This window comes from Oryctolagus cuniculus, chromosome 6, assembly GCF_051225735.1.
Source record: "Oryctolagus cuniculus isolate XC-2025 breed Fujian yellow rabbit chromosome 6, ASM5122573v1, whole genome shotgun sequence".
Classification (NCBI taxonomy): domain Eukaryota; kingdom Metazoa; phylum Chordata; class Mammalia; order Lagomorpha; family Leporidae; genus Oryctolagus; species Oryctolagus cuniculus.
Window position 1 is genome coordinate 29,691,912 of NC_142872.1, and position 15,232 is coordinate 29,707,143.

General features: G+C 45.8%; 2 protein-coding genes across 2 annotated transcripts; both read right to left on the reverse strand.

The window, feature by feature from the left end:
- Positions 1-3,009: 3,009 nt before the first annotated feature.
- Positions 3,010-4,697, reverse strand: LOC138850157 (uncharacterized). Its single transcript, XM_089336178.1, has 2 exons — positions 4,407-4,697; positions 3,010-4,374 (listed from the first exon to the last, which is right to left on the reverse strand). Exons 1-2 carry the CDS (start codon positions 4,695-4,697, stop codon positions 3,157-3,159), a joined length of 1,509 nt encoding a protein of 502 aa, XP_089192304.1. The 3' UTR covers positions 3,010-3,156.
- A 4,368-nt stretch (positions 4,698-9,065) lies between these two features.
- Positions 9,066-14,876, reverse strand: LOC149126083 (uncharacterized). Its single transcript, XM_089336179.1, has 2 exons — positions 14,836-14,876; positions 9,066-11,626 (listed from the first exon to the last, which is right to left on the reverse strand). Exons 1-2 carry the CDS (start codon positions 14,874-14,876, stop codon positions 10,150-10,152), a joined length of 1,518 nt encoding a protein of 505 aa, XP_089192305.1. The 3' UTR covers positions 9,066-10,149.
- Positions 14,877-15,232: the final 356 nt, after the last annotated feature.

The window sequence follows — 15,232 nt, forward strand, 5'->3', positions numbered from 1 at the left end:
ATTAAATTAATAATGCTTATAATCAATTCTGGCAAGTGCTAGTACAGAATAAAATTTAGTTATAGTTACAACCAAGAAGAAAAATATTAATGATTGCAAACAAAAAAAAAACCTAAAGTGTCAGAAAGTCATTATAGCCTTTTATATTAACCTTATTTTATATGAAAATTATTTTTATGTGAATTCATTCTCATATGAACCCAGGATGTACCAGTATTTTGAGTTTTGCATGGTGGAATGGAAAACATCTAAAGATGAGTTTTTATAAGTTTTGGAAGGTCAAATTAATGCCATGAATGAAAGAATGTTTTGGACCCTACAAAGGTTGAAGTGCCCCTCAGGGAAAGTCTAGATTACCTTGTATTCACAATTCTTTTTCCATGTTTGCAAATTTCCAGAGGGTCTTGAGAAGTCTGGGTAGGTATTTGATATCTCTCTTTCCAGCAATAGTATTTTCCCTTTCTTAAAAAGAAGTGCATAATAATATTCTGATGATATAAAATCAACTTAGGTTGTAGATCTACTAATAAGGTAAGTAATCCATTTGTAGACATATCATTATAGAATAATTTTTAAAAATCTGCTTCCTTGGAAAGTAGAGAAGACAATAACCACCAGTCCTTACTAAGTACACAATGGAGCGCATTCAAGTCTCTAAGTGTATGTTGTCATGTTGGGAATCACCTGGTTATCAAGATCCAACCTCAGTCTTCAAGTTTAATGCAAAATAAACAATGTGAGTTATACAAAATGAGGCCAGAGATTGTAGATAGCAAGGTTGGCATTGAAAGAACACCATACTATTTGCTTTTTTGAAAGAACACTTGCAGTGGCTAGATGTTACTAAGATGTTTTAAATGGGGAGGTTTCTTGTGGGGAACAATGAGAATAGTGAATATTACCATTAAGGAGAAGACATGCAGATTTTCAGAGATTGGAATTTGAAGACATCACTGTTGAGGAGAAGATATATGCATGCTTGGAGACTAGGAGTACGGAGTAGTCCACTTTAGTTAAAACATGGTTTGCATGGACTAAAGGCAGGAAGAATAATGTGAGGAAATCTCTTTTGAGAACAAGAGTTGATTTTGAATAGCTAATTAAGGAATTTGGACTCCATTCAGGAGAAATTGTAGGTAATCAACACAGCTTGAACAAAATAAAACAGTGTTATGTTTGAAAAAGGTTGAATGGGAAGACGAATTACGTATTTGCTGGAATAATCAAGGACTGCAGCGCCTTATTAAAAGTGTTGGGTTGTTATCAATAAGAATATGAAAGAAACTCTACTGCAGATACAAAAACAGCGATCACAACAACCTGGAGAGATTTTGCTTAAGCTCTGAAATCTAGATGTAATTAATCCACTTTTATTTTGGAATGACAAAATAGAACTCACAAAAGAATTTTCCTAAAGTGAAACTCGCACAGGTAAATAATTCAAAGCCTAACTTTAACACCACAATTTCCCTCAGTATGAACGTTGGACAGTAATGAAGTTAAAATATATTATGAAAAGACCTAAGAAAAACTGCTTTGGAGATTAGAAAGCAGAGATTATTCACCTATGATAAGGCTTTGAAAGATTCAAACTCTATATAGCTGAAGGAATGCAAGGCGTTGGTGGAAACAGATCGTGTAAATGGCAATAAATAGAAAAACAGGAGATCTTAAAGCATTCCTTCCTTCCTGAAAATATTTAACACATCTCCAATTTATAAAATCCCTTAAGGAAACTACCTCAAAAGGATGTAATTTTTTCTTGATCTCTTTTTTTTTCATTAGTGATGTTCTGTTCTTCTGGCGTTACTAGTGCACTAATTTATTGAGTTGTCTTAATCCAGATACCTAAGTCTAGGAATAGGAGACATCCTAAATTTCAGAACAAAAGTATTTCCAAATTTAAATTCAAGGTAGTTTAAATATTTTAATATCACTTCATTTCAAATGTTTTAAAAGTATGTGGAGAGTTTTCCCAGTGTGAGGAAACAATTTAAGGTCATTCCAACTTTTTACAGATTAGTCCGCTAAAAATGCGTCAGGCTAGATAAATGTGGTCCTCTGGTTAATTAAGAAAAACTCAGAAAATAAAGTTTTGCAAGATAATTGTGCAAAGTTTATTCACGGGGTTTGTACTTACTCTTTGGGCCGCGTGATGTCACTCTTGCCGCAATATTCTCTCAGATTCAAGACAAATACCGCCCTCCGTGAGTCTGTGGGGAAGACATTCCCTGCGTTGTGCTGCCATGGCGTACACAGGAGGAGGGGCCTGACCGATTCAGACGATTTTACTTCATTCTGAGTCAATTACCGATCATTAGAAAACACTGAGGGTCGGAAATGTTGTACTCCTGCGGAGGAGTGCCGCAGAACCGCCTTCTGCTGCTTTCCTTTGTGCTGCTCACAGCCTGGCGGGCGGGCAGCGCCCAGCTGCGCTACTCGGTCCCCGAGGAGGCCCAGCACGGCACGTTCGTGGGCCGCCTGGCGCAGGACCTGGGGCTGCCGCTGGCCGAGCTGGTGCCGCGCCTGTTCCGGGTGGCGTCCAGGGCCGGCGGGGACCTGCTGGAGGTGAACGTGCAGAACGGCATCCTGTTCGTGAACGCGCGGATGGACCGCGAGGCGCTGTGCGGGCGGAGCGCGGAGTGCAGCGTGCACCTGGAGGTGGTGGTGGAGCGGCCGCTGCAGGTGTTCCACGTGGAGGTGGAGGTGAGGGACGTCAACGACAACCCGCCCGTGTTCCCGGCGACACGGAAGAATCTGTTCATCGCAGAATCCAGACTGCTGGACTCTCGGCTTCCACTGGAGGGCGCGTCCGACGCAGACATCGGGCAGAACGCGCTGCTGACCTACACGCTGAGCCCCAGTGAGTTTTTCTCGCTGGATGTGCCCAGCAGCCACGAGCAGGTGAAACCTCTGGGGCTCGTACTGCGGAAACCTTTAGACAGGGAGGAAGCTCCGGAGCTTCACCTACTGCTGACGGCCACCGATGCAGGGAAACCGGAGCTGACTGGCACTGTTCAGCTGATCGTCACAGTACTGGATGCCAACGACAACGCCCCAGCGTTCGACAGAACTCTCTATACCGTGAGGTTACCGGAAAACGTTTCGGTCGGGACTCCAGTGCTTACCCTCAACGCCTCGGACCCGGACGAAGGCTTAAACAGGGACATCATCTACTCGTTCTCCAGCGATGTGTCTGCAGGTGTGAAATCCAAGTTCCACATAGATGCCGTGAGTGGGGCGATTACGGTGGCAGGGCTCATCGATTTCGAGGAAAGCCAGGTGCACAAGATTCGAGTAGAGGCCGTGGACAAAGGTCTGCCACCCCTGGCTGGTCACTGTACGGTTCTTGTGGAAGTGGTGGACGCTAACGACCACGCCCCACAGCTGACTGTAAAAACGCTTTGGCTCCCTGTGAAAGAGGACGCTCCGGTGGGCACGGTGATCGCCCTCATCACTGTCTCCGACCGCGACTCGGGCGCCAACGGGCAGGTGAGCTGCGCCCTGACGCCCGACGTGCCCTTCAGGCTGCTGTCGACCTTCAGGAACTACTACTCGCTGGTGCTGGACAGCGGGCTGGACCGCGAGCTTGTGTCGGGCTACAGCGTGGTGGTGACGGCGCGCGACGCGGGCTCGCCGGCGCTGCGGGCGTCGGCCAGCGTGTGGGTGGAGGTGGCGGACGTGAACGACAACGCGCCCGCGTTCGCGCAGGCCGAGTACACGGTGTTCGTGAGGGAGAACAACGCGCCGGGCTGCCACCTGGTGACGGTGTCGGCGCGCGACGCGGACGCGCGGGAGAACGCGCGCGTGTCGTACTCGCTGGTGGAGCGGCGCGTGGGCGAGCGCCTGCTGTCGAGCTACGTGTCGGTGCACGCGGAGAGCGGGCGCGTGCACGCGCTGCAGCCGCTGGACCGCGAGGAGCTGGAGCTGCTGCGCTTCGAGGTGAGCGCGCGCGACGCGGGCGTGCCGGCGCTGGGCAGCAACGTGACGCTGCAGGTGTTCGTGCTGGACGAGAACGACCACGCGCCGTGGGTGCTGCCGCGGGGCGCGGGCGGGCCGGCGAGCGAGGCGGTGCCGGTGTGGGTGTCGCGGTCTGCGGGCGCGGGCCACGTGGTGGCGAAGGTGCGCGCGGTGGACGCGGACGCCGGCTACAACGCGTGGCTGTCCTACGAGCTGCAGGCGGCGCCGAATGGGGCGGCGGCTGGGTCGGCGTCGGGCGGGGCGCGCCTGCCGTTCCGCGTGGGGCTGTACACGGGCGAGATCAGCACGACGCGCAGCCTGGACGAGGCGGACTTGGCGCGCCAGCGGCTGCTGGTGCTGGTGAAGGACCACGGCGAGCCCGCGCTGACGGCCACGGCCACGGTGCTGCTGTCGCTAGTGGACGGCGGGCAGGCGCCGGCGGCGGCGTCCTCGCGGGCGGCGGCGGCGGCGGGCGTGGCGGCGGCGGCGGGCGGCGCGGCGGCGCTGCTGGACGTGAACGCGTCCCTGATCGTGGCCATCTGCGCCGTGAGCAGCCTGCTGGTGCTCACGCTGGTGGTGTGGACGGCGCTGCGGTGCTGGGCGCCGGCGGCGGAGGGCGCGTGCGGGCCGGGGCAGCCTGCGCTGGTGTGCGCGAGCGCGGTGGGGAGCTGGTCGTGCTCGCAGCGGAGGCGGCAGCGGGTGAGCGGCGGCGAGGGCGCGCCCAAGGCCGACCTCATGGCCTTCAGCCCCGGCCTTCCTCCGGGTCCGCTCTCTGAAGATGGAACAGAACCGCCTGCTTCTTTGGACTGTTCTGGGAAGGTAGGTTTTCCTCATATTTTACAAATTAGTGTTCGTTAATTTGTTTTTCAAAAATTTTAATTACTTATTGTGGTCCCTTTAAATAAATGTCTCCTTTCCTCTATTTTACCCAAGATAGGCCAACTTTAAAAATTTCCCGTTAAGCGTGTCCTTTATCTTTGGAGCAGATTTTCGTTTTTTTACTTTTAAGAGGAATCATTGCAGACTATGTTCGAGCACATTGTCGATCGTGAATCAGTTCATGTGTAGACTCATGAGGAAGAGACACTGAATTCCTTGTGGGCTGCTGCTGCATCTCATGACAAGTGTGAAAGCCAATGTGTCAGTTTTTCAGGAATTCAACTCATTAGTGCACCTGTAAGTTATGCGTTGGGTTATTCTCATCCTGCTGGGTACAGGGACACTAGCAGAATCACATAGTGACTGCTAGCACGTTGACCTTGTAGCCCTCTACCTCCTTGTAGATGGCAACTCTTGTGCGCCTGGTAGTTTTGCAGCACCCCCTATCACAGAGTAACTTCTGACAAACTCTAGAAATGGTTGGCTCTGCTTAAGAATCTGTCAGAAATGTAACTCCGCATTTCAACGTGTCCAAAATATGTTTCTCAGAGGCTGGTCATCCAGCGTATAAGAAAGGTGGATGAACTATCACTTTTACATCTAGAAATCTTCTTTTCTGATGCTAGTGAAAACACTTTCCTTTCTTCGAGAAGACATTCTCATCTTTACTCAGTTTTTCTCAGTTTAATGGTAGAATTGTTTAGGAAGTCAAGGCTCTACATTTTGCACTATCTTTAACTATAAAGTTTGGAACTTAAAAGTGCTTACTACCAGTTTACATGGGAATCTACTTGTTCACAATCAGGCATCTGGCTGTGAGGTTACTCATCCTGAAAGTCGCCGCCTCTTACATTGTGGTTGGTGATGTTGAAACTGCTGGTTCTCCACATTCTGCAATCTTTTTATTGATTTTTTAAAAAGTCGCTTGTACTTTGAGTTTTTGGTGTGTGATTTATCTTTCTCTTTTTCAATTATTTTATCTTGTGTAAAATACATTTTACAAGGTACTCTTTAGTTAAAATCTTCATGGGGCAAAATCAGAGTGGCCTTGGGAATAGAGCTGCAATGATGATTCAAATACAAGTTAGAGTAAAATGTTCGCCAAAAATTCCCAGCCTAAAATACATATTGGGGACATGCTACAACATAATCATTTTTTTCCATTTTATTTCTTTCAAAACAAATAGTCTCTTGGTCATAAACCTATGTCTATCAATACAATTCACCTTGAGTTCAGGCTTATAATTTCAAATATCCCTCTCTTGGAGGATTTTTTGGGTGGGATGGTTCTGTATGTCATTTGAGCTTGGGCCCAGGTATCTGATTCATAATATGGATCAAGAGGTATTATAATGTCTTTTGTCCCCCCCCCCCAAAAAAAAAACCCTCTTGTTTCTATGGCTAATGTTTTTAAAGTCCTCACTATGTCCTCTGTAACAAAAAAGTGTATGTCTTATATGCATGGGTATTTTTATATCATTGGTAATTTTGTCCTTTAAATTAATTTTTATTATTTCCCAAGTTATGGGCTGCAGTATATGCAAATTCTCAGAAGGGCTGTGAACACCTTAATAATGCATTTGTCTTTTGAAGTCATCAGGAAGGCTGAAAACACTGGGATCCAGGGAGGTTGGGATTAAAAAAGATTGGCATATTCTGAACAGAGGTGAGGTCGTAGAAGGCCCTTTATTGTTTTGCCTAGTAGTTATCCCTATATGTGTCTGTAACATTCCTCAGTTAAGCTAGAAACAGGAAGCCAGTAGGGATGCTCCTCCTCCACCTGTTCTTCTTAAATCACAGATACAGATAGGGTAAACTAAGTCATGATCTGATCCCAGATGCCTTTGAAAGGGGCATTCGAAATAAGCACACAAGACCACAGCCATAACAGCCTGTTCCAGCCAAATTCAGTCTATCGTCAGCCTATTCTTAGAACTAATGGTGCTAAACACATTAGCAACACCTGGAGTCCTGTCTGAATGTTAATTTAACACTGTCTCAAAATTTACAAAATGGATAGTAAGGGCAAATTTGAGGCTTAACAATCATCCCAGGTGGTTCTTAGCCAACTGATGGTTTAAATCATAACTATTTAATGCTTTACAAAGCCATTATTTAAAGGGGTATAATTTTTATATCAATTAAAAATTTATTACATAAACAAGGGGATATTATTTTGCTAACTCGTTTTAAATTCAGCATCATGTATATGTCTATATTGGGACATTTGTGTTATTTCATGGTATAAAATGCACATTAGGGGTGAGCTTTTGGCTTAACTGTTAGGACACAATTTAAGACACCTGCATCCCAGATTAGAGTGCCTGGATTTGGGTCCTGGCTCTGCTTTCCATTCAAGCACTGCTAATGTGCACCCTGGGGAGCAGCAGGTGAAGGCTCAAGTAGTTGGGTCCCTGCCACCCATGTGGGAGGGATTGAGCTCAAGACTCCTGGCTTCAGCCTGCCCCAGTCCCAGCTCTTGAAAGCATTTGGGATGTGAACCAGCAGATTATTGGGGGGGTGTATATCTCTCTCTTTCAAGTAGACAAAAATAAATAAAAATATGCATTAAAAGGAATGAAATTTAGTTCATATCATTGTGTTGTTGAGATTAATCAATTATAAACATATTTCAAATTCTATTTGGTAGCTCAAACTGAACATTGGTTTTGTGGATGGGTAGATAAATCATTACATATTAATTCATGATTTATAAGAGAAGTACTCCTAAAGTCAGAATTTGAATGGATTTTTATCCTGGAATCTTCCCAAAGAACTAGAGAATTATAAAAATAGAATTTATTAAGGTTCATAAGCTGATTAATTGAGTGACTCTCATTTCTGTCAGTTCTCTTATTCATAAGTACTGTTGCTCAAAAGAGTTTAAAGTTGTTTATACATTAAAATACATTTGACAAGTTATAACATCAATAAATTAATCAACTTTGTATTGTTTTCCTAGCATTTTAATAATTTTATGTTTGGAAAAAGGTTTTCTTCAGCAGCATAGATATATCAGTAGATAATTTTATTTCTGAATATTTGACTCCCAGAAACTTGAGAGACAAAAAATATTTTTACTGAAGGCTGTGATGAAAAATATTGACATTGATAAAAATCACAAATTCCAGAACTGTATCTTTCATGTATTTGAAAAGCTTAAATGTAATAGGACAAATGCAATTGATTCTGAAGGTAGAAATCAAGCTTGTGAATTATTTTATTTAGAATCATAATTAAAATCATTTTTGCCTCTGTGAGGTATGATAAAATGAAACTTGTCCTTATAGAGCTGATTTCTCAATCAAGGCACTTTTCCCTTTTGCTAAGGAGAGCACCCCTTTCTGTGTGCAAAGGTGATATGAAACGCACTGTAGAGTGACAATATTCTATGGGAAATAATTTTTCCTGAGGAGACAGATTTGGTCTTGAACATCATGATAAACATGTGGACAACATAAAGCCTGAGAACACTTTGCATTTATGAAGTACTCACTCAGCTTAAGGTACTGTGTTAGGTCCTTAAAGCATCATAATTCACTTAACCACCTGCTACCCACCAATGTTGTGAAAGCAGAAACGGGGAGAGATTAATGGTTGGAAAACCAAAGTCCCATGGCTAGCATGTGAGATTATAGGAATCTATGTGGAGACATGTCTGATGATGAAGCAGGGATCTCTTTATGCTCTTGTGATACTGGAATTTAGGAGTTGGAAACACCTCACAGGCAGTGCATGCTTGAGATTAATGTCTAAGTAAGCTGCATCTAATATCAAGGTGACGACAAAGAGAAAGGAACTGTGATTCATAACTTAGAGACCTAAACTCGGAATCACCAAAACACTAGTACACTCAGTAATCTGTAAAAGGTTAAGGCATTCTAAATTTAGCTAACTGTGATCTGTGGTTAGTGAAAGATTACTTCTCTGAGCATATATATTAAAACGTACGTGGGATCAACATTGTTATCATGTGCAAGAGACATAAAGTAAGGCTTTGAAAGGCCCCAGAGATAAGGTTACGTAAAAGTAGAGCTAAAAGCAAACTTGTTAAACTCAAAGATTTGTACTTACATACTAAGCCACCGGATGTCGCTGTCGTCCACAAAATAGGAGCTCTTCGGAACAAAGGCTCAACCCACGGTTTCTGACGAACTAGGAAGTAACTAAAATCTGAGATCTCAGCAACCGGGATTAAAAATGGAAGTAGGAAACCGAAGAGGACATTTCAGAGCGTGTGTGCGTTCCAGAACGCTGATTTATTGGTCTGTGACGCAAGAACAAGGAGTGACCTTGGACTCTAGATCTGGCGGACCGGGAGCCCGGCGCCTGCTGCTCTGGCTCCTGCTGCTCACAGCCTGGCGGGCGGGCAGCGCCCAGCTGCGCTACTCGGTCCCCGAGGAGGCCCAGCACGGCACGTTCGTGGGCCGCCTGGCGCAGGACCTGGGGCTGCCGCTGGCCGAGCTGGTGCCGCGCCTGTTCCGGGTGGCGTCCAGGGCCGGCGGGGACCTGCTGGAGGTGAACGTGCAGAACGGCATCCTGTTCGTGAACGCGCGGATGGACCGCGAGGCGCTGTGCGGGCGGAGCGCGGAGTGCAGCGTGCACCTGGAGGTGGTGGTGGAGCGGCCGCTGCAGGTGTTCCACGTGGAGGTGGAGGTGAGGGACGTCAACGACAACCCGCCCGTGTTCTCCGTGAAGGAACAAAAGCTCTCCATACCCGAGTCTAGACTGCTGGACTCGCGGTTTCCGCTAGAGGGCGCGTCGGATGCGGACGTTGGAGAGAACGCAATGCTTACTTACAAGCTGGCTTCCAACGAGTTCTTCGTGCTTGATGTTATAAATAAAAGAGGTAAAGGCAAATTCCCAGTGCTCGTTCTACGAAAATTGCTGGATCGTGAGGAAACTCCTCAGCTGGAGTTGTTACTGACGGTAACTGACGGGGGCAAACCGGAATTGAGCGGCTCTGTGTCTCTGCTGGTCGTGGTTTTGGACGCCAATGACAACGCCCCGGTGTGTGACAGATCTGTTTACGAAGTGAAAATGTACGAAAACCCAGCGAACCAAACGTTAGTAACGCGGCTGAACGCCTCTGATGCTGACGAGGGTGTAAACAAGGAAATGGTGTATTCCTTTAGCTCTTTGGTTCCTCCAGTCGTGAGTCAGAAATTCGCAATAAACGAGAGGACGGGAGAAATAAAAGTAAACGACGCAATTGACTTTGAGGATAGCAACAGCTATGAAATTCTCGTGGATGTCACAGATAAAGGACACCCACCCATGGTTGGTCACTGCACCGTCCTAGTGGAAATCCTAGATGAAAATGATAATCCACCTGAAGTGGTGGTTACTTCTCTGTTGGTCCCGATCCGAGAGGACGCTCCGGTGGGCACGGTGATCGCCCTCGTCACTGTCTCCGACCGCGACTCGGGCGCCAACGGGCAGGTGAGCTGCGCCCTGACGCCCGACGTGCCCTTCAGGCTGCTGTCGACCTTCAGGAACTACTACTCGCTGGTGCTGGACAGCGGGCTGGACCGCGAGCTTGTGTCGGGCTACGGCGTGGTGGTGACGGCGCGCGACGCGGGCTCGCCGGCGCTGCGGGCGTCGGCCAGCGTGTGGGTGGAGGTGGCGGACGTGAACGACAACGCGCCCGCGTTCGCGCAGGCCGAGTACACGGTGTTCGTGAGGGAGAACAACGCGCCGGGCTGCCACCTGGTGACGGTGTCGGCGCGCGACGCGGACGCGCGGGAGAACGCGCGCGTGTCGTACTCGCTGGTGGAGCGGCGCGTGGGCGAGCGCCTGCTGTCGAGCTACGTGTCGGTGCACGCGGAGAGCGGGCGCGTGCACGCGCTGCAGCCGCTGGACCGCGAGGAGCTGGAGCTGCTGCGCTTCGAGGTGAGCGCGCGCGACGCGGGCGTGCCGGCGCTGGGCAGCAACGTGACGCTGCAGGTGTTCGTGCTGGACGAGAACGACCACGCGCCGTGGGTGCTGCCGCGGGGCGCGGGCGGGCCGGCGAGCGAGGCGGTGCCGGTGTGGGTGTCGCGGTCTGCGGGCGCGGGCCACGTGGTGGCGAAGGTGCGCGCGGTGGACGCGGACGCCGGCTACAACGCGTGGCTGTCCTACGAGCTGCAGGCGGCGCCGAATGGGGCGGCGGCTGGGTCGGCGTCGGGCGGGGCGCGCCTGCCGTTCCGCGTGGGGCTGTACACGGGCGAGATCAGCACGACGCGCAGCCTGGACGAGGCGGACTTGGCGCGCCAGCGGCTGCTGGTGCTGGTGAAGGACCACGGCGAGCCCGCGCTGACGGCCACGGCCACGGTGCTGCTGTCGCTGGTGGACGGCGGGCAGGCGCCGGCGGCGGCGTCCTCGCGGGCGGCGGCGGCGGCGGGCGTGGCGGGCGTGGCGGCGGCGGCGGGCGGCGCGGCGGCGCTGCTGGACGTGAACGCGTCCCTGATCGTGGCCATCTGCGCCGTGAGCAGCCTGCTGGTGCTGACGCTGGTGGTGTGGACGGCGCTGCGGTGCTGGGCGCCGGCGGCGGAGGGCGCGTGCGGGCCGGGGCAGCCTGCGCTGGTGTGCGCGAGCGCGGTGGGGAGCTGGTCGTGCTCGCAGCGGAGGCGGCAGCGGGTGAGCGGCGGCGAGGGCGCGCCCAAGGCCGACCTCATGGCCTTCAGCCCCGGCCTTCCTCCTTGTCCAATGGTCGACGCTGGAGTGGAAGATCCGTCTGCTGGACCCGACCAGGTCGGGAAGGTGGGTCGTATTATTTTCATTTCTAGATTTTCTTTGTGTGTAGTGTCTAATCGCGTTTTCTTATATTTAGTTCTCAAATATTTTCATCTCATCCAAACCATTTATGCTCAAATGTTCTGCCTATATATTTTGTAGTGTAGTTTATTGCAGAATTTTACTTTTAGATTTCGTCTGTTGTCCTGATTGTGCCATCCTTTACTTGATATTTGATCTTTAAGATGAAAATACTGAACATTTTTATATTCTCCAATCTCAATGTTGTATATCTGTGTAATTGTGATAATTTATTTTCATAACAACTTTTTAAAGTCTCAAAATTTGCTAGCTTAGCCTTTTAGTGCATGTTTATTTAATTTCATTTAAAATTTTTGGCTGGATTGTATTAACAAGAAGACTGCACTCTTTTCCGTGAAAGTGTCTTTTCCCCTACGTATGGACTGTAAACTACAAGATATACTACATTTTCAATATCCACTCATTACACTTGGTCTTCGGTATTACAATAGATTGGTAGTCGATGGATTGAAATATACCAGTTTTATTAATTACATTAAATATATTGAGCTTTAATTCTTTGCGATTTTTAGTTGTAGTAGTGCTTGTGCCACTGTGTATTTCTCATTTTTCTTAGTGGGAAACAATGTTTCATAGTTTCTATGGAACTTTGGTGATTCTATATTAACTGCTCCTCTGTTGGCATTAGGCATTGCTTATAATAGGTATTGATTCTTCCTTTTAAGGGTGGTGTCATGAATTATATTAATGAATAGGAGCATTGGAAAATAATTTTTAATGTTAAGGAGATTGAACATGCTTACTTTTGTTTGGATATTAAAAGTACGAAGAGAAAATTTAATTATTCTCTTACAATATTTTATACCAATCACATATCATATACTGCAATTTAGTTTAATTGCTTACGTAGTCACCCTAAAGCAATTGTGTTGAAGGATATATATATATATATATACACAGACACCCTCACACATACATACACCCACTCAGAGATGCACGTTAATTAAATTGCATTGTGACAAAACCACACTCTCCATTATGTTTTGTGAAATTGATTGCTGATACCCATAATTTCATTTGTAAAAATTAATTGCAGTGTGAACAAATACCAAAGTGACTGATTTATTAAGTTTACCCTGGATCTTAGCAATTACTTTTTCCTTCCCGTTTCAGTATGTTGATGGAACTTGCTTTTCAGTATGTGCTTCATAAGTAGCTTCCAATAAAAGCTGATATCTTCAAGTATGAACATACAAAAATATTTGCATCAGGAATTTAAGCATTACAATGCCTTCAGTGTGAATACTTCGCATGGTCTGTCTCCAAGCCTCAGAGATGATAGATGATCAATTAATACAAATAAAGTGTAGTTTTCACTATATCCAGTGTGCTCACAAAACAGATGCTTTCCCCTCAGATATTTGCAAAGAATTTTCTTGAATAACAAATCAGTGGATCCTCCTTTCCTTTATAAAGACCCCTACAATCAGAAAATCTCAGTTCTGTAGGGGCATTCATCAGTAGTACATTGCAATCATATAATGTCTGCTCTTTTTAAAAGTATTTATTTATTTGAAAAGGAGAGAGGGAGGGAGGGGTTGAGGAGGAGGAGAGAGAGAGAAAGAGAGACATCAATCTTCCATCTTCTGGTTCACTTCTCAAATGGTCATAAAGGCCTGGGCTGGGCCAAGCTAAATCCAGGAGACTTGAGCTCCATCGGGGTCTCCGATGTGGGTGACAGGGGCCTAAGTAACTGGGTCATCTTCCACTGCTTTCCCAGGAGCATTAGTAGGGAGCTGGATGGGAAGCAGAGCAGCTGAGACTGGAACAGGTGCTCATATGGCAAGACAGAATACCCGAGTGCACCACAAAGTCAGCTCCAGTTTCTAGTCTTGTAGTATAAATGATAAGTAGAAATTTAATCTCCAAGGTGAAGATATACTTGTCTGGTCTCCTAACTTTAAAAGAGAGACTGCTAATCATTGCGTATCTATGATATTGGCTATCTTTGGTATTATAATTCTACATTTTTATAATAGGTATAGATATATTGAATATTTTTCAGCTTTCTGATGTTTTACCACTTTTTTCTTTCAGCAGTTTTAAAAATATTATTAGTTTCTTTTGCAGGGCAGTCTCTGATTAAACTCAGAGCAATATCTTTAGAATGTACAACCAAAGAGAATACAGTTAAAAGTTCATCTAAAATCAATACATAGGTAGATCTTTCCTCATTCCTTAGAGTATATATTGTAACCTCCCATTACCAAATGAAAAATTGTGTCTGTGAATTGCTTGGATACTTAAGTGCTTCTTGATGTTCTGAACCCTGTACTTGGCTCCATGTAACAAACACCCAGTTCCTTTTGCCTACATCTGCCTTCTCTGGTCCTTTATAGGATCCGTGTGCAACCTCAGCAGAGCAGTCCTAGTAAGTAAAAGACTGTCTTCATCTGAGTTATTCAGAGAATACAGAATTAAGCTTGCCAGTTTAGTCCTATTTACTGACTTTGTCCTTTTTGAACATATTCTTTAAAAGTACACGTATTCAAAAATAGGTTAACATAATATTCAGAAAAGGTTGACATAAAAATTAGTATTTTATTCAGCAGCATGCTGATGCTATGTTCTGTGAAGGGGGCGTTGAGGAAAGTGAAGGTAATGAGGGGAGAGCTCAGAATGAGAAGTTAAGAGATCGCAAAGACAAATATTACTGATTTCAGGCTGAGTCTCGCAGAGTCATTAACATAAAAAGTAAAATTTTACAGACCATTTCCTTTATTTAATTCAGAGGCAGAAAACCAGAAAAATCTCTCAGATCAAGGCTAGTTTTTCACATGCTTGCCAATAGAGGAATGAGTACATTTATTTTAAAACTATAACATCATCCTTCTGTAGTCATGTTTAACACGCTCTTTATTAGATGATGTTAAAACAAGTCAGTTACGATTGCTTTTTCAGTTCTTGCTGACACAGAGTTTGCGATAGTCTTGTGAGATGTGTAATCAACTCATAGCTTTATTGGTATAATGCAATTATTAGCTAAATGAAGACCTAAGAATTGGGATTTTACAAATTATGTTTATATAATTTATGAAGCAGTCCATCAGCTCAAAATGGAATAGGAGGACTTCATTTAAGTAAGGAGTATTCTCAAAAGGACTATATCATTTTAGTTAGCACAGCAAAAATATAGGGGGTGGGGTTAAATTTCTTGGTCATCTCTCTGAATTTAGTCACCTAACTGTGATAACATTTTTCTCGCCTTGTTCTTTATCCATTTTGTTGGTCTAGAATTTATGTCTCCTACAATAAAGATAATTAGTTATAATTAGAACTGTAAATCTCTGGCATGCATTTATAGTAATTGAATTGCATTTTGAAAAGTGTTCAAATGAAGATTGAAGCTCATTGTTATTTAAAATCTAATACTTTCTAATACATCCATTTATAGTTGTTTTTTAGTAGGGAAATTTGGGGTTTTTCAATGGGTTCAATTTTCCGGGAAGAATTCACATGTTGAATAGTTGGTTCTTCACAATCATGAGAATGAGTAAAAGACAGCACTGATAAACTTTACTGACGCTGGAAAAAGTTTTATGCAACTTTGATGTCAGTTTTAATATACGAGACAAAA